Source organism: Anticarsia gemmatalis, chromosome 4 (assembly GCF_050436995.1).
Source record: "Anticarsia gemmatalis isolate Benzon Research Colony breed Stoneville strain chromosome 4, ilAntGemm2 primary, whole genome shotgun sequence".
In the NCBI taxonomy this organism is placed as follows: Eukaryota; Metazoa; Arthropoda; class Insecta; order Lepidoptera; family Erebidae; genus Anticarsia; species Anticarsia gemmatalis.
In genome coordinates this window covers 11675121-11693143 of record NC_134748.1, presented here as the reverse complement: position 1 = coordinate 11693143, position 18023 = coordinate 11675121, and the positions used below count along the sequence as shown (strand labels likewise).

Genomic DNA, 18023 nt, shown 5'->3' with positions numbered 1-18023 from the left:
GGACAAGAGCACTCTTTAAAATTCGAAAACATCACACCTTCGTTTTAGCAAAAGATGTAGGCAGAGGTGTGATATTTTCTGTTAGTAATGTGTGTCCTGCATAATAGCCTTATGGCAATATATTGAGAATATTCTTACATAAACATCATTGGGAAGTTACTCGGGCAGCTAGACCAAGACGTCAGATCCAGGTTGTCAATACAAGGAAGAGTTTCTCAGTGAATAAAACTAAGGAATAAAATGAATCACTTGCCGAAACGCTAAATGAAATATTTTTTTCATCTTATATTTACATATCTTTATTTTGTACAAAACTTTCACATTATATTATAAAACATTTAATTAATTTTAATATATTACTACAAGTTATACATTACAAAGCTTTTCTCACAACTCTCAGTCACAAATTTTACGTAAAAGTTAGTTTATTAGTTCTATGTTTACTGTTAGTATTTATTTATATAAATATAATTATGCAAATTACAATTTGTAGCTAACATGCACTGAGCCCTATTTGGTGAAAAGCTGCAAAATAAATCAAAATTTCTGTTGAAAAAAGAGAATCAGATTACAAAGCCAACCTGTAGCAAAAATCATGAATATTGATCTAAATTATAAATTAAGAAGGCAATACATTCATAAACACTATTAAAATTTGCCTAAAACCTAAGCTTTATCGCGAAATCAATATAAAATATATTTCCTATATTCAAATCTAATTTTCAGTTTTCACCATAAAGTTTATCTAATTGCTTTTGCAAATTATGTGACGTCACAGCGGGAGTATCAGGAATTTCGTACTGTTTTTTCGCAACCGGAGTGTTTAAGAAATTCATGTGTTCCTTCATCTTCAAATACATACTCAAGGCTCTGTTTCCCATGCCTTTCGTTGGCGTTTCCATATCATTCGACACATTAGGCATAGACTTGCAAATCACCTTTTTTCTCAAACACAAGTTTTTTTTCGGTATTTTGTACGAAGGCGATCTGACTGGCGACTTTATAACTGAGCAAGGTTGGCTTTCAACTGATCTTATAGGACTTGTTTTCTCAACATTTTCAACTTTGGGCTCAACTTTGGCTTCAATTAAAGTTTTATCTGCATCTTTAGCAGTCTTTTTCTCATTAATCATTTTCCTAACAGACTGCAAGGAGGTCAATTGTGACTCTTTGATTTTATTCAGTGCGGCGATACTGTTCTCTATCATTTTAATATTGTGGACAGTTCGTTTCTCAATTTGCAGGAGGTCTTCTAATTCTGTGCTTGCTTTCTGTGAGGTATTTACTGTGGCTTTGCTTAGCAGGTCACAGAGCGAGACTATAACACTCTCTTCTCTTTTGCACCCCTCTTTTGACTCTGATGGGTTTTCAAAACACATGATTGTGTTGTCATGGTACAAGGCAGATGTCTCAATATCATTTGAGTGGTTGAAGAAGTCTTTAACACTTCTATACTCCTTGAAAGGAGTGGAAACCGGCGGAGTCACTTCGGCAATATTCTCTAAAGTGCGTTCTTCTAAAATAGCTTTAGTCTTCTCTTCTGCGTCATTTATTTCTTTCTCTTTCTGCAAGAAGCTTGCGTCACAGCTAGACTTCCACGATTCATTGGATAGTGGAGTGTCAGGTACTACTGGGATGATTTTTTTGTGGTTAAAAGGCTTTGGTGGTGCAGTCTTCTTGATGTTGCTCTGATTAGAGACGTTTTCTTTGTTAGCAAGGGTCATGCGGCTCCTGACTGGTTTGTTAACCACTGGAGTCTCTGATATGTTGCAGATGCCACTTATTCTTATGTTGTTACGAGCTGAAAACAAGATAGGTAGAGAAATTAGTTTTTGTGACAGAAATATTTAACTTCTGTATTTCAACATTTATCAAATTTCAGATGTACCTTGCAAATACAAAGATTTTTTAGCTCTGAATTCCGGTTTTGGAAATTTTGGTGACTCTGGAGGAACCATTGTAGGTCTCAAGTTTGGAGCTGGCTGAAATGAGATAAAAAGATGGATAAACTAATATAAAAAGAATTTCCACATTTATGGCATTTGTTAAAAATATGTCTGATCATAACTTATGACCAAGTAAATTATGAATTGTAAATCAAATCTTCTTTCTGTTTTTAACACACTATTCACAAAGAAAGTATTTTATTTAAGATATTAACACTTAGCTATACTAAACTACTATAATCTTATACAAATTACTTCAATAATTATTTATGGACATACTATCTCAATGAGACTGAACTATTACAGATTACAAATATTATAATAAATAATGTAGCTAAAATAAAAACATATCTTTACCTTAGGCTTAGCTTGAAAGTTAAGCACTTTTCTCACAGGATTATTCTTCAGTTGCCCATTAGCTGTGTGGCTGACAGTCTTGTTATCAACCTTCACTGAAGAATTCCATGTTCTCTTCTTGGTTGATGTAGCGCTTTGAGCATACCTTCTGGGTGAGTTCACTCTTAAAGCTGAAATGATTAACAGTGGTATTTAGTACATAAATGAAGACTGTATTGTGGGTTTGATTCACAGGGAAAAATCCTGTAAGCAATCTTTAAATACTTTTATCAGGTATAGTTGCGTACTATCTGTTTTAACGTCTAATGTATGTTGATAATAAGCTTGGGAAGTATTAGGATTATGTACACTGTATATTTATTCCCAAATGAACTATAAATATGGTATGAATACTTACCTAATATATCAGCCCTCATCTCAGCTATAGTTAATGGTTTAATGACCTTTTCTGCAGTGTGTGACTGTACTATCGTTTTACGAGGCTGCTTTTTAGCAGTCAAAGTCTGTATGCTATCTTTGGATAGAATGCCTGGAAATATACAATTTATAATCATTTCTCTCGTCCTATGATAAATGGTAGACTGATTGAGTGTGTAAAGAAGATATCTTGAGAGTTATAAACCAATAACACTTGAATAATAAGAACTTTTGTTTTCACGTGAAGCATTTGACGAAGTAAACAAACATACGAACTTACCACTCAATCCAGGTAGCAATTCAGCCATAGTTTTAGGTTTTATACTCGTCGTTGTATCCATCGTGATAAATATAAACACTTTTACTAATAATACAACACAAAACCAACACTATTTCACAAGAAAACATTCAAATAAATTTTGTGTCAACCGTTTCAACTGTCAAAACCGTTTTGGTTTGGCTTTCATCATCGTTCCTTTTCACTCAGAAATACATATGAAAAAAATTTTTCACTGAAGACCATCATGATGCCACCAGTGGTTTTTAACTATTGACAATTAATTATTAACTATTTATGTTTTATCTTAATATCTATCAATATTTAATAACTTAGAAGATAAAATTAGTTTACTAGATTAGTGCTAGAAAAATAATAGTCATGGTAACACTGTTTTGTTGTGATTATAAATGTCAAGTTCAGTCAATCAGTGACAGTCAGTGTCAGATTCTTCGGACTGCGATTGCGTGTCATAGAATTAATTCACCGGTGCGTCGTAAGTTTACACTGTACAGTGCAGAAAATAAGTATTCAAAATGGTAACTAAAGTACAGGTTAAAGGAATGCAAGAATTTGATGAATTCTACAAAGGTATTGATCCAAAAGGCCCTCCTGTACTTTTTTATTTCACTGGTGCAAAGTTACCTACAGGCAAAAGTTGGTGTAGCGACTGCAACGATGGTAAGTCTTAAATTAATCTAATTGTTCTTATTTCAGATTAATGTAATTGCTGTGTCAATAACCGTGAAAGTGTTTTTCGAAGCAGGTTAATTGTTTTCTTTTTTGGTCACTGTTGTTATCTTTGATAACGAAAATGTACAACTAAAATTGAAATGTAACAAATTCAATAATTACATTTAGTATACCTACAATTTAAGATATTACAAATAAGAAATTCTATTTACTTTTCTATATTATTTTTTATATTTAATAGATTAAATCCTGGTTATTACAAACTTTTTTCTTAAACTTACTTGGTATTTATTTTTAATCTCTTTATGTCATAACAATGCCTCATACTTCCAGAAAAGTAAGCATAAAAAGAGATAGTGTGAGTAATTATGAAGAATTTAATGCATTTGTTGACAAATTGCCACCTAAAAGGCACAATGTGTTCTTTTTCTTTACTGGCCAAAAGAAAGAAAATGGGAGGAGTTGGTGTATGTACTGTCAAATTGGTAGGGAAGCATAAATCAACTATAAATTACATTTTAACATGTTTTCATGGCTCTAAGTGGTTTAAAAGTTTACTGTATCTTGTTATTTTGTTTCAGCTGAACCTATTGTTGAAGCATATTTAACAGAGGTCAAGAAAAGCCTAATATTTGTGTATGTGGATGTTGGTGATAGGGAGACGTGAGTACTTTATTATCTAATTTACATTTATATTTTGTATAAATACATGCCTAGAGTAAAAGTCTAACTTCTATTTTGAAGGTACAAGACTGATCATACTTAAAGTGAATGCAATAGAAATTCATTATTATTTTGCCAGTCATGATATCTGATTAAACAGGAAACATGCACTGTATAGAGAATACATTTTTCCTGATATAAAGGCTTGCCAATAATTATTTATCATTTGTTTTCCTATAATGATGTAATCTGTAGCAATTGTCGGTAACAACTGATGTTCAGGATCTTCTAGCTATTTGAGAACCATAAACAAACATGATTACAATACAGATTAATATTTATATCAAAGCTAACTTTTGAATATGTCTACCTTTTCAAATGATTTAGTCACTTTAAACATGTGCAATCAATAAATACAGGCAAATGTTGATCTTAATATTATATCCTAAGTATATAAATCTAATTAGAGAAATTGCCAGCCACTACACCAAAGTATAAACTTTCACTGATAAGCCAATGTTTGTATGTATTTATGTAATATAAGCTTTAGATCTGTCTGTTGTATATAACATGGTGATATTGGTTTAGTGACTCATTGTTCTGTTCCATATTGATAAACAATACATTGTTATCAGTTCTGTTGACTGTATTTACATATTTGGGTCACTTTCATATGTCGGGAGTCACTTTACTTAAACTATGCTTGATATTTGTCATACCCATATCAAAATTAACATTGTTTCATGTGTAGATTCTACAATATTCTGTTTTATGCCACATTGTTGAGATAATTTGTATAGTTAGATATTAGCTCTTGAGTGCTCATATTATGGGCTATAGTTATCTATACTAATATTATAAAGCTGAAGAGTTTGTTTGTTTGATTGTTTGTTTGTTTGTTTGTTTGTTTGAACGCGCTAATCTCGGGAACTACGGGTCCGATTTGAAAAATTCTTTCAGTGTTAGATAGCCTATTTATCGAGGAAGGCTATAGGCTATATATCATCACGCTACGACCAATAGGAGCAGAGTACCAGTGAAAAATGTTACAAAAACGGGGAAAATTATGATTCTCTTATGTGACGCAAGCGAAGTTGCGCGGGTCAGCTAGTTTGACATAAACAGGGGTATATATTATTATTTCACTTAATTTTTTTTACAATTTTGTCACATAAGATTGCATTCACACTGGTGTTCAAGTAAAGTCAACTTTGATTGTCAAGTAAAGAACACTTTTAAACATTTTTGTGCTTTCTTTTAAAAATCCAATTTCTTTGCAGTTTCAAAAAGACAGACTGTCCATTCAGAACAGACTCGAGGACCAGGATTATGGTGATCCCCACTATTATCAGGTGGAAGGGAGTTCAGAGGCTAGAGGGAGAACAATGTTGTAAGAGGGAACTGCTTCAAATGCTCCTTGAAGATGAAGAAGAATAAACTAATCTTCTACTGTTAATTTACGTAACATATTTTTATAAAAGTGGTAATCAATTAATAAAGATTTTTATTTTATGAAGCTGTATTTTAGTCCTATTTTTATTATAGTGTTGAATCAACTTGTCTGTTTCATAATATGTTTTGTATCTTTCATCCCGTTCAAACAGCCTTGCCTTTCTTCCAACTATGTTGGAGTTGGTTTCCACCCTCACCGGATGCAGCTGGATACAAGTATTTTACATGGAGCGACTGCCTGTTCGACCTCCACAACTTAGTTACCTGAGTTATAACACGATACCCCACATCATACATGACTCGAAAAGAGTGGTATATGGCTATTGTTATTGGGTTTTTAGAACAGTAAATAGGTTCCTAAAGTACGTAAATTATGAGTAACGGCACATACCATGATGTGCATATTTCATACTTCAACTATTGAGTTGCTAGGGTTTTCCATCAGGAAAATAGTAGGTCTAAATGTTTATGTAGCAGGTAGGTATATAGTAAGTAATATTATACAAATAAAACAAGCACATTGGAATTTATTGCAACATTTATTTAAAAGTACTACTGATATCCATATCAGAGATAATAAATTGAGCAATTTTTATCTTTGAGGAGCATAAAACATTACGATAAGGTTTATGGAACCTTATTATTAATATTACTTTACATAGAAACCGTAACAATAGAAGCTATTATTTTAATAATCTTTTATTGTTGTACTATTATTATTATTCTAAAATAATCACAGTATAAAAAGTTAGTCGCTATATTTACATTACTAGAATAACACATTATTATATTAACATTTCAGTGCGGAAATTTTGTTTTAATCACTTCAATAGATGTGAAAATAATTCAGTCAACATTATGTATCTGTTTAAAAAACCTACATTAGGCAGTTCATTTTATTATCAGTGCCATAAAGGGTCTCTTCGCATGAGACATAATTTCTTCTACAAATGATGTCCTTAAAATGATTTAATTTAGGGATTATTTTAGAAGCAAATTTGATTTCAAATAATCAATTTAAATAGCTTGTATCATAAGTTGTTCTTTAGATCTTAGCAAAGGATGAAAAACTGACTGCAGTTGCATCAGTTGGAAAAAAAAGATAGGTTTTTTGGACGTCTCGAGAGTTATCACAGAAATGCCACTGTTTGTAAATGCATCGCATTTGTTTCATATATGTGTACACATATATTTATATTATTACAGTATAAAACCATTGGACTCCCATATAATAATCGTATTAACTAAATTAAGATATAGTGTAGTTTTAAGGATCACCGCGATTTGTAGTTCCTTAATATTTATAGGAAAATATTATGTACTACATATACTGGCTATAATAAGTATAGTTATTAAATCGATAGGAATCAAAGGAAGTGTTTAGAGATCCTAACTTGCTAAACACAAGTTAAACCGACGCGTGAAGATGACATTTTATTTAGGCACGTTAACGTAGATGCGGATTGCGTAAATCATGTTTTCTTTAGATTATTTATACACTACATACTTTAAAAATACTCATCGATCAGGTAAGTATTAGCTGGAATTAAGACAGAAATATAGTTATTTTAAGTCAATAATTTATGTATCGTAACGCCATCTGTCGGCATACAGCTGAACTAGTAAGCAAAATGTTATTCTGAATCACGCTTTGAAACTATTCTGAGGTTTTGTTCAGCTGTTTCACAACCATATTCCGCATCTAAGCAAACGCGTCGTTGATTTAAAAAAAAATATTTCTAATTAATCCTAAAATCCCGTAAAAATATTTTCACAATTTTCCATACACCAAATATTAATTTGAGGTGATCGTTAGGAAATGTCAATGATGTTCAGACTTCACATAGCTGTGCTGCAGGCAGCCGGTAGTTTGTTGTCGTCGGGGTCATCACTGATGTTCAAGTCTTTGGTCGGGACGGCTATCAATACGTCGTAGTATACCTTCTTGCTGCGTAGGAATGCGCTCTTGTTGTCGAATATTACTGAATCTGTGGGTGAAGACGATTTTAAGTAAAATTTGCTAATGCATAGATATAGGTGTAACAATCAACTTGAACACAAGTAGGTAGGTGCTTTAGAAAGCAAACTGTAGCACGATTGTGTACAGTCTGTACTTTCTAGTATCGAGAGTTTGACATTTAAAGTGTTAAGCAAAAATAGTTTCTACGATGCCCGCTAGAGGCGCTGACCCGATTGTCATACCACACTTTTGTCGATAGTGGTAGAGAATTGCGGTACTGAACGTAGACCCAGTGCAAAGGACTCTCGATTGACAGCGTAGTAGGGTTATGTACGCTTCAAACGTGCTAGGCATAGGGCTATAAAGATCTATTCAACAGTGGGTGTGAGTGAAATATCTCAGAATAAATAAGTATTACTTACAAGTAGCAGGTCCGGAGACAGACAAGACGCCAATATCAGCGGGTCCCTCCGTCAGTTTCCTGGGTCCATGTACGACGGTCTCGTTGCCTTCCTCGTCACGGCGCTTGATCACGAACTTTATATCATGACTGTCTACTCCACACTCCCATCTGGAATGCAAAGTAATTAATCTTAATGTAACACGTTTTGTAATCAAGCTTTTTTTAGTACTAAAATTACGATAAAAGGAGATTATCCATTTTGGCCTTTTTTTAAGTGCCGGCCAACAAAAAAATTGCGTATATCGATAGAACTAGCCATTTGTAGCAATAGTTAGTATGGCACAAAACCCTAACCCAGGCGGATCCAGGGTTAGGGAGGTGTTGGAGATAAAGTATTACAAGATAATGCGAGAATCTGCAATTTGTAATGCTCGGATCTTGTCAAAAATACTTTTTGCCAACTCCTTTATAACCCCAAAAACAAAACACCATTCTTCATGTTAATTGTTCTTCAGTATTGGAGATAAAACGTGGATCCATAAATTCCAGGCTACGGAATTGGGAGTTAGTAATCAAAATCAAATAATTTATCACAAGATCATAAGAATATGATAATCGTTACATTTACTGGATCTACCATTAGTTCGGAAAGGGGGTAGGGCCTTATGAGAAGAGCTAGCAAGAAACTCATGGCCTACTTACTTCAAAACACTATCACTATCGGAACACAGCAGGTCGACGACATGTTTGTCTCCAGTCTTAATCGTAACTCTCTTGTATTCCTTCTCTGATTCAAACGACGGGTTGTTTGAGTAGTAGCTTTTAGGAACTTTGCCACCGGGCCGAACCTGAAAGTAAGAATAACGTATATTATTTGCATTTACGAAATAATTTGCTTTTATCTACGTCATAATTTGCCCTGGTATCATTTATATTGCTTCATGTTTACAATTTTTTTCCTTGAAAAGTAAACAATTAAGTAATACTGCTTAAGGGATTTTCCGGAGGCACAATATTTGCCTTATTCCGAATCAAGCATTTTCGAAAAAAAGCCTCAGAAGCATTTTTTACTTAATAATCAGTTTCGGGATTTTCGCCTGTTACGCAACTGCTTTACTGGTCCTAAAGTACCTACCTACAGTCACAGTCATAAAAGTCCACCGATTTAAGAGAGCCATAAAAATACTGATATTTTGTTAGTTACAGTATAGTTAGTTTTAGGACAACAAGATTTATGGAGTGAATCAGTAAGAGAAGTTTGTTAGAATCGTATCAAGTGGCGTTCTCTCGTCTCTGCCTAACCGTATGGGAAATACGCTTAATTTTACGTATTTATAGTTAGCCACTAAAACTTACAATAAGTCCACATCTAGGGTCTCCATCCTCATCGACCATGGTGCCCCCGTAGTGCTGGGGCAGCTGGTCCTTGTCCACGATGGCCAGCACCGGCGGCTGCCACTTCCTGGGGTCCGAGCCGAAGATCTTGATCTTTGATATCGTGTACTCGTGCATGAATTTTTTGATCACAGAGAATGCGAGGGCGAATACTTTTGGCGCTGAAATTGAGAGTAAAAATCGTCATTTACACTTAGTAGTAGTAGAAATACATTAACGCCATTTTCGTGATTTTTTTAAGAGCTCGTGGCATAGTTAACAACAGCCGCGCGTTCGATCTTTGAGGTTAAGCTACGCTTACATAATATAATCCGAGTTTCTCCGTGTTTCGGATGGCACGTAAATAGTGGGCTCCAGCTGTCATTTTCAAAGATCTTTGACTGCCGTTAACGGTGGTTAGAAGCTTGAAAGTCTTACAACCAGTTTTACTGAAGGGTTGGTATCGTTATGACCCAGGTAACTGAGTTGTGGAGGACCGATAGGCTGTCGCTTCATGTAAAATACTGGTATTCATCCGGTGAAACTGGAGGCCGACTCCAACATAGATGGAAAAACGGCTAGACTGATGATGATGATGATAATGATGTTGGTGAAAACTCACCATTAATAATAAAGCAGGTCTTCAATATCTCAGGGTAGTTGGCTTCATACAGCTGCAGTAGAGTGAACACCATCTCCGCGGCGGGCTTCCACGCGTACTGCTTGATGTTGAACCCTTCCAGATCGAACAGTACTACCACCTGAAGAAATAAAGTTACTGTTGAGACATAGCAAGGCAAGTTTACACCGTCTTCTCACTAACATAATACTTATTAACTTTTAATTGCAAAGCAGTTTCTACGATGCGAATTTGGTACCCCTAAACTAAGTAAGTGATTTCTATATTATACAGTGCAGCGATTTGTTGCATGGAAAAATATTATTTTGCCATTTTTTATTGATACAAGGTTCTTAGCTGTCAACTTTTATAACAATCTAATGGCTGCTACACACATGCCGGCGGCCGTGCATAGCTGTCAATTCCGGGAATAACCTACCATTTAATTTACCGCTCGAATGCTAAGAACAAATGATGCCGGCAAGCTGCGTAACACTGTGTTTAGGGGCCTTAATATGTTTATCTTAGACATAAGACGGCTTTGAAAATTGCGGCTTTTGGCTAAAAAGCGTCCACGCCCCACGGTGATGCGTGAAAACATACCTTCAAAGCATTAGGGCCGTATTCAGCAGCCTGTTTCCTTGCTATCGCGAGGTAGTTCTCCAGGTGTCTGAGGATCATGCGGATCACGTCGGTCTTGGTCACAGAGTGCAGGAGACCCCACACGTCCAGACCAACGAACGGGACTATGATCACTGGAAACAACAAACTTGTTTTAACTCTAGCGTCTCTCTCAAAGCGTTTCAGCTAATATATGACGGTTTGATAATATAAACTACCGCTAAATGTGCCTTAGACCCGGGCATTAATGAGAACCTATACTTTCAAATTCACGTGCCTTTTCGAAATTACAACTACGGTATGTCAAGCACATGCTGTGTCCTTTCCATTACATACTTTATGTCCGAATATAAAACATAGGTTCCCAAATGTCGGTATCACCCGCAAGAGGGATCTGGAGCTTTTCGTGAGCGACAGTTTATGGTCCAAAAATAAATGATAAATAAAAAATTCTTACAAATATTATGTAAAGGGGGGTGTTGGATTTGTTGCCCTTGTAAAAAGATCAGTAGTCAATAAAAGTCTCCTAGGAAGAAACTTACAACTATAAACTAGGTGATATCAAAACTTACAAACTTTCTATCCTACCATAACCACGTTCGTAGATTTTTTAATAACAGTCATAAAGTAGTAGGTCGCTATTTTTAAAAATAAACGATTGGTCAAGGCCGTTCGTTGGCCTACAGCTGGCCGTGATATGTTTATTTCGTGCATTAGAACATTACGCTTTTACTTTGGCACATTGAGGACGTATTACGGTTCAGATTGTATTTATTTTGGTTTCAAAGGGTCATAAGTTTGGTTTTAGTTTCGGAGGGCGCAGATGTTAAAGTAAGAGAGGAGAAAGATGTATGAAAAATTATTACAAAATTCCACTTGGATCCTTATTCAAGCGTGGATACATCATCAGTCCTACTACTTAGTATTCGTTTTGCACTTTATTAACTAACATGTTTGTCCAGAAATTGATACATTATTGATACTAGAAGTATTCGTTTTAACCTTTAAAACATATGCACAAATAAAAAAATTGTTAAAATATTAGTAGGTACCTACCTACAATCGCACTAGGTGTAGGTCTGTAAAGACTGATCGACAAAACCTCTCTTGATTAAGTAGTCGTTGTTTATAATTAAGGCACGTTCAAAATAGAATTTAATTTGACAAAATAAACTACTAACAGATATAATGTTTTTAGATTAAGTATTATATCCTTAGCACAACATGAAGGTTAAATTTAATTGCTCTTCTCAAAGTACTAATATTTTAGTTACTAACTTAAAAACTTACTTACCTACTTTAAACGACTTTAGCAAACGAAGATTTTTGGTTTAACCTTCAGAAAGGTTATTCAAAATCCTGTACTTATTTGTAGGCCAAAAGACAATAGTGAGTTAGATAGATAAATCTATACTAATATTATAAAGCTGAAGAGTTCGTTTGTTTGTTTGAACGCGCTAATCTCAGGAACTACTGTTCCGATTTGAAATCATACCGTCTCATCACCGAATAACATCACGCTACGACCAACAGGAGCAGAGTACCAGTAATTAAAAAATGTTACAAAAAATGTTGACCTATTCTCTCTTATGTCTCTCTATTTGACGCAAGCGAAGTTGCGCGGGTCAGCTAGTTAAATATATTTACCTGGTGATCCCTCCTTGTCAAATCCTGTGCTGCCACTAGGGAAGTGGTTCTCTAGAACTTCGGGCGCCTGCCAGCTTTGTAGAGTAGTGTCGATGCCCCATTTCTCACGCCATTTCAGGGACTGAAACAAAAAATGACACAGTTTTACATAGACTGCAAAAAAACTTGATATTTAGGTCTAGCAGAATCAATCGTTATCAACTAGATAGATAATGATAAGGAATTTTCAATTTTCATTATACGATTAGGCAAACGAATAACGAAATGATAATTTTCCCAAAGACACGGAATTTTCGTATTTGCTGCCGAAAAAATCTGTTTATTCTGTCCAAAACTGTTCCGTTCGGGCTTAAAAATATCCTCGACATTTACAAGTTCTTATCTAAATAATTCCCAAAAGCTCTATCATTCAAGTTTGAAAACGCCTGAATCTACTGTAAGTCGTGAACATTATAAATCTATGATTCATATTTAATAACCAAATTAAATGTGTTTATAATCACGTTTAACGTATGTAATATAATTACATAATTATACGAAATAATTAGTTTTCACGATCACCGGTCGCCGTGCAAGCATTGTTTGTTTATCTTCACATAGCTCACGTTTTATTATTTTTTTATCTTAATAGCTATAGGAAATGTTGTAACTATGAGTCACTTCCATGCAAAAGGTTACTATATCCTTGCTTTAATTGCCGCTGTTATAAAACTGAAGAGATTGTTTTGTTTTTGTATTGCTAATCTTAGGAACTAACCGGCCGATTTGGAAATTGATTTCATTCCAAAAAAAGAAAAAAAATCTTATCGTATAGGTATAAATTACTTGATAATCAAATAAGTAATCAACGGATAATATTAGTTAATGCTATTAAATAAAAATTAATTCTAAAATCAACAGATAGAGATACATACATTTAGTATCTACTGTCTGATAATTTTGGCACCTATAAGATAAGTTTAATAGGATATTACATCGCTTTCAGAAACATTTCACAAATTAATTAAGTAATGTAATGATTATTCTAGAAAGAGCCCATACGTAACCCATTTGAGCTTAGCTGCAAAGGTTAACAGAAATGTTTAACAATACCATAGATACCGAGGCAGTAGAAACTAACAAAGGCCTTACACTAAGTATTCGCTGGAAATTCAATCGCTTTTGCCTTCAAAATACGGCACTAGCTTAATGAAAAAAGCTATAGTTATAGATACCTATAATGTTGCTGATATCTGATCTGATCAGAAGACCTATACTTATATTAAATGTGTTCGTTTAGGAACTTTCATTATTCTGTTTTTCTTTTATGCATGCTTTATATTACTGTACCACAATTCGACCAACATTTTGATACAGAATTGTAACAAGAATCAAACGAAATTTCAACGAATAGTAGTAGTTACACCTCAGATAGTCGAGGCTTTGCTGCCTGCTCCTATAGGAACAACTCTTAATATTACATACCTACTTATAAGTAAATCCTAAAGTACTCGTAAAATAAGTTTATATTTACGATAAACGGTCAGGTAACATCGCATGTTATGTTTACGCAATATAAATACGTTCGAAAACGTAAGCTACTTGGTTAACACGCGAAGTGTCGCTCAAAGACGATTGTAAAAACATTACAGTTTATTATTATATCTGTTTTTGAACGAAAATGTCACGATAGAGTGTTTTAAGATGCATTATTTTGAAATCGAAAAACGATGGGAATGATTTTTGGACAAATGACGAACTAACTTATCATATTTATGTCGATTTTTTTACTATTTTCTACGAAGTATATTTGAGTTGGTCGTAAAAAACAGTCACAATATATTATTATGAAAATATGACGCGTGAACTTAGAGATTCCATCGAAAATAAAAGCAGAGGTTGTTTTCAAATAAACATCCTGTTAAACCTTTATGGATTTATAGAGAATACACAATGGAGAATAAAACAATTCACGAGAAAAAACAATAGCATGACATGACTGACTGATCTTTTGATAAATGTATCCTTTATTTTACTATTTAACGATAATTATAATCGTTCTCCTTTCCATATGTGAAAAGCATATCTTGCATTTTTCATCCTCTAAAATTTAGAATAAAGTCAATGAAAACAAATTAATTAAGTTAGTATTCTAATTTATCACCCATCAAAACATCGTTTAATTCCGATAAACAAGTTTTTACCAATTAATTTTATTACACGCTTGAAGCCTACCAAGACACCTGTTTCGAAGATGTTTATAAAAAAAATACTTTCACTTACATTTTACCGCTACTTGCTTATTGTAGGTATACGACTATTTTACTTAAAATTTACGACGCGTGAAGGGCTTGGCCGGCTGGGCAGACATTTACATATTATACTTTTTTATACTGTGTCTGTAAAAATGGGCGTATCCAATCTATTGTCATTGTTAGTAAACCTTGCGAGGCATTGATACCTAGTGTGTGCTAATAACAGCTTCGACTTAATGTATAATAGAATACGGGAATTAACGCGAACACGCATTTTACCTTAAAATGCCTAACGTTTCGGCGCAGGTTTCACTCGCCGTGGTCGCAGGCTGACTATAAGTAAGTACTGCTGCTTTGACTTGACTCCTAGTTGGTCTAATAAATTAGTCCTGAGTCTGTCTGACAATTTGATTTGGCCATTGCCCAGAGTTCGGTATCTAAGACTTCTAAGACCACAGACCTTGGTACTTCGGAGAGCACGTAAAGCAGTCAGTTCTGCGCCTGACCTATTGCCGATAATATTAGCAAAATTTTAATAAGCCTTCAAAAAATCAAAGATGCATAGGAAAATTTTAATCTTTCCATTAACAAAATTACCGGAAATTAATACGCAACACGAACGCGTGATCTTGACTTTTCTACGCATATTTTTGCATAACAAATTTATCTCAATGTTAATTCATTATAGTAGGCCAAGTGTACGCAAATTACTTGGAAGCCTACCTAACTGCCTTATGCAATACAATGACATATTCATTAATGAAAATGAATGACTGTTTTTGTATAAGGTGTCTTTTGATTTTAAAACTGGGCAATTAAGCACAGGCATGATTTTCATATTTCTTTTTTGTTTTGGTTAAATATACCTATAATAACATCCCAGCCTAGTCTCAGCGTTTTTTAATTTGGCAACTGATACTGCTCAGCATTGTAGAGTTCAGGTTCACCTTTTTAGACTAAATGTGGCAAATTTGCGACGCTAACTAAAAAAACAATTATGTTTACAATAATAATCGAATCTTGAGATTCTTATCTGGGTTTAATACCTGTCCTATAGATTAGCCTTTCCAATCTAAACTTATAACGAACTACTATCGATAATAAGCTATAATGTTAGCATTACCACAGAGGCACAGAATTAGTCGAACTAGATTTATCTATCCACGTTCAGCCGAGATTCTATAATACAGTTATTACAGCTATGCTGCGTGGCGTGGCGTGGTAATAACACGTCTCCTATAAGTACAGACTAGTGTTGCAACTGTACAAAATTAACCTTTTTTTTAGTAAAGATTTTGTAGGTACTTACATCTCTGAGCATTTTTTCCGCCGCTTCTGGATTCCATTGCCTCGCTGAAAAAAAAGAAAGAAAATGTTTTATAGATAGCCAAATAAAAGTTTAAGATTTCTTTTTAAAAGCTTGTACAATTAACGCAACGAATGTAAATTGAACCGGTTACTAGTTACAAAAGCGCAGAAGTTCAAAGAATAAGCAGTAATTTAAATTTGACGAAACCTTGGTGCATTTACAAAAGATATAAGATACGATCTCTATATGATTACTTGATAATATGATCAAGCAATAGGTAAGTACTTGTATGTAGGTATGTACAACGTCAAAAACAAAAACGGCTAAATAGTCCATTGAAATGTTACAATTTGAGGGCCGAATATTGCATTTCTTAGAGGACGCAATTTTATTTTTGGAACGTGTAGGGGGAGTCAATAGAAGCTTAACTTGAAGTTTGTGGGGTTGCCACTCTTGTCCCCCGGCCGCCATCTTGGAAAACACTTTTTTCGCTATATCTCAGAAACTATGCGTCTTACAATAAAATTGTGAAAGCATAATTTGTAGCAAATTATTTTGCCTACAAATATGTTGAATAACTTTTTGCCCTAAATTAACAATTAAAAAAGTTATAAGCAAAAAAGTGACTTTTTTTACAAAAATTTTCTTTCCGAAACCGGTCTACTTCGGAGCGCTGTTACTGAGTTTCTAATTAATGAAGATAAAAAAAATTATAGGGATAAATTTTCCTCGAAAAATACTCTACAAGATTGGTCTGATTTTTTTGTATTTTTACATATCAGCTTAGCCTTTTTTCTTAACTATGTTGGAGTCGGCTTCCAGTTTCACCAGATGCAGCTGAATACCAGTGTTTTACATGGAGCGACTGCCTATCTGACCTTCACAACCCAGTTATCTGGGATATAAAACGATACCCTTCGTTAAGACTGATTGTCAGACATTCAAGCGTCTTACTACTGTTAACGACTATCAAAGATCTTCGAAAATGACAGCCGGGACCCACAATTTAACGTGCCTTCCGAAACACGGAGGAACTCGATATGTATAAGATGGTCACCCATCCACAGAACAACCTCGGCAAGCGTGGCTTCACCTCAGAGATCGATCCACGCGGCTGTCGTCAAAAAAAGTTATAAAGCAATAAAGAAAATTTTTATAAATAAAATTGCACGTTTTTGCTTATAACTTCTTTAATTGTTAATTTAGGGCAAAAGTTATTCATCATATTTGTAGGCAAAATAATTTGCTACAAATTATGCTTTTACAATTTTATTGCAAGACGCATAGTTTCTGAGATATAGCGAAAAAAGTGTTTCCACCCCCTTTTCCAAGATGGCGGCCGGGGGACAAGAGTGGCAACCCCACAAACTTCAAGTTAAGCTTCTATTGACCCCCCCTACATGTTCCAAAAATAAAATTGCGTCCTCTAAGAAATGTAAAACTCATGTAACATTTCAATGGACTAAAATTTGTAAGTGAGCAACTAATTTGTCACAAATATTTATTTTTAAATGACATGACAGTTATTAAAGAATCGTGTAGGTATGTCTTTTCTATTTATAGATTTTTATAATTGAGGAGTCAATCACCTTTCATTTGTGACGAAGGCGTTAAAACTCAGTTATGATTACAAGCTATTAGTTTTAATTAAGTTTTTGATAAATTATATCGCTATTGGTTGTACGAACGGCACCGCATCAGTAATTTACAGCTAAATTAACCGTGATGACGTGTTGAGTAAAGTGCATTGCGCTAAGTCATTTAAGAGTCCTTGCGCTAAATCTAATCTAATCTAAGGGATAGTGCTTTTAAAAGTTTTTAGAAATAGATAATGGAACTCAACTTACCTCTAAGCCATCTAAGTAGATAATGATCATTGTGTTCTGGTCTTATCACGTCCTTGACACTCCTTCGAAACTGTAACAAATAAACACGAATATAAATACGCAATCTTAACAAAAAGTAATTAATAAAAAGTTTCGAATAAAACTTTATTTAAAGAAACCAAGGAGGTAGACAAGTGAGGAATTTTAAGAAAATAATAATGGAGG

The 18023-nt window shown here is 34.2% G+C and overlaps 3 protein-coding genes across 3 annotated transcripts in view; 1 reads left to right on the top strand and 2 right to left on the bottom strand.

The window, feature by feature from the left end:
• Positions 1 to 281: 281 nt before the first annotated feature.
• On the bottom strand, positions 282 to 3157 carry LOC142987814 (uncharacterized). The gene is made up of 5 exons (XM_076136753.1): positions 3001 to 3157; positions 2701 to 2832; positions 2304 to 2473; positions 1889 to 1982; positions 282 to 1801 (listed from the first exon to the last, which is right to left on the bottom strand). Exons 1-5 carry the CDS (start codon positions 3059 to 3061, stop codon positions 723 to 725), a joined length of 1536 nt encoding a protein of 511 aa, XP_075992868.1. The 5' UTR covers positions 3062 to 3157; the 3' UTR covers positions 282 to 722.
• Positions 3158 to 3420: 263 nt separating this feature from the next.
• Positions 3421 to 5875, top strand: LOC142987813 (thioredoxin domain-containing protein 17-like). Its single transcript, XM_076136752.1, has 3 exons — positions 3421 to 3678; positions 4272 to 4353; positions 5634 to 5875. The coding sequence occupies exons 1-3, from the start codon at positions 3534 to 3536 to the stop codon at positions 5788 to 5790; spliced, it is 384 nt and encodes a 127-aa protein (XP_075992867.1). The 5' UTR covers positions 3421 to 3533; the 3' UTR covers positions 5791 to 5875.
• A 450-nt stretch (positions 5876 to 6325) lies between these two features.
• Positions 6326 to 18023, bottom strand: part of LOC142972569 (SEC14-like protein 2) — a 43368-nt gene continuing 31670 nt past the window's right edge. Inside the window, exons 2-10 of the mRNA XM_076113793.1 lie at positions 17820 to 17889; positions 15973 to 16016; positions 12430 to 12550; positions 10765 to 10916; positions 10165 to 10303; positions 9525 to 9724; positions 8871 to 9016; positions 8188 to 8336; positions 6326 to 7793 (exon numbers count right to left, since the gene is read on the bottom strand). Coding sequence (XP_075969908.1) covers positions 7645 to 7793; positions 8188 to 8336; positions 8871 to 9016; positions 9525 to 9724; positions 10165 to 10303; positions 10765 to 10916; positions 12430 to 12550; positions 15973 to 16016; positions 17820 to 17889 — 1170 coding nt within the window. The 3' untranslated portion in view covers positions 6326 to 7644. The remainder of the gene's footprint in view (positions 7794 to 8187; positions 8337 to 8870; positions 9017 to 9524; positions 9725 to 10164; positions 10304 to 10764; positions 10917 to 12429; positions 12551 to 15972; positions 16017 to 17819; positions 17890 to 18023) is intronic.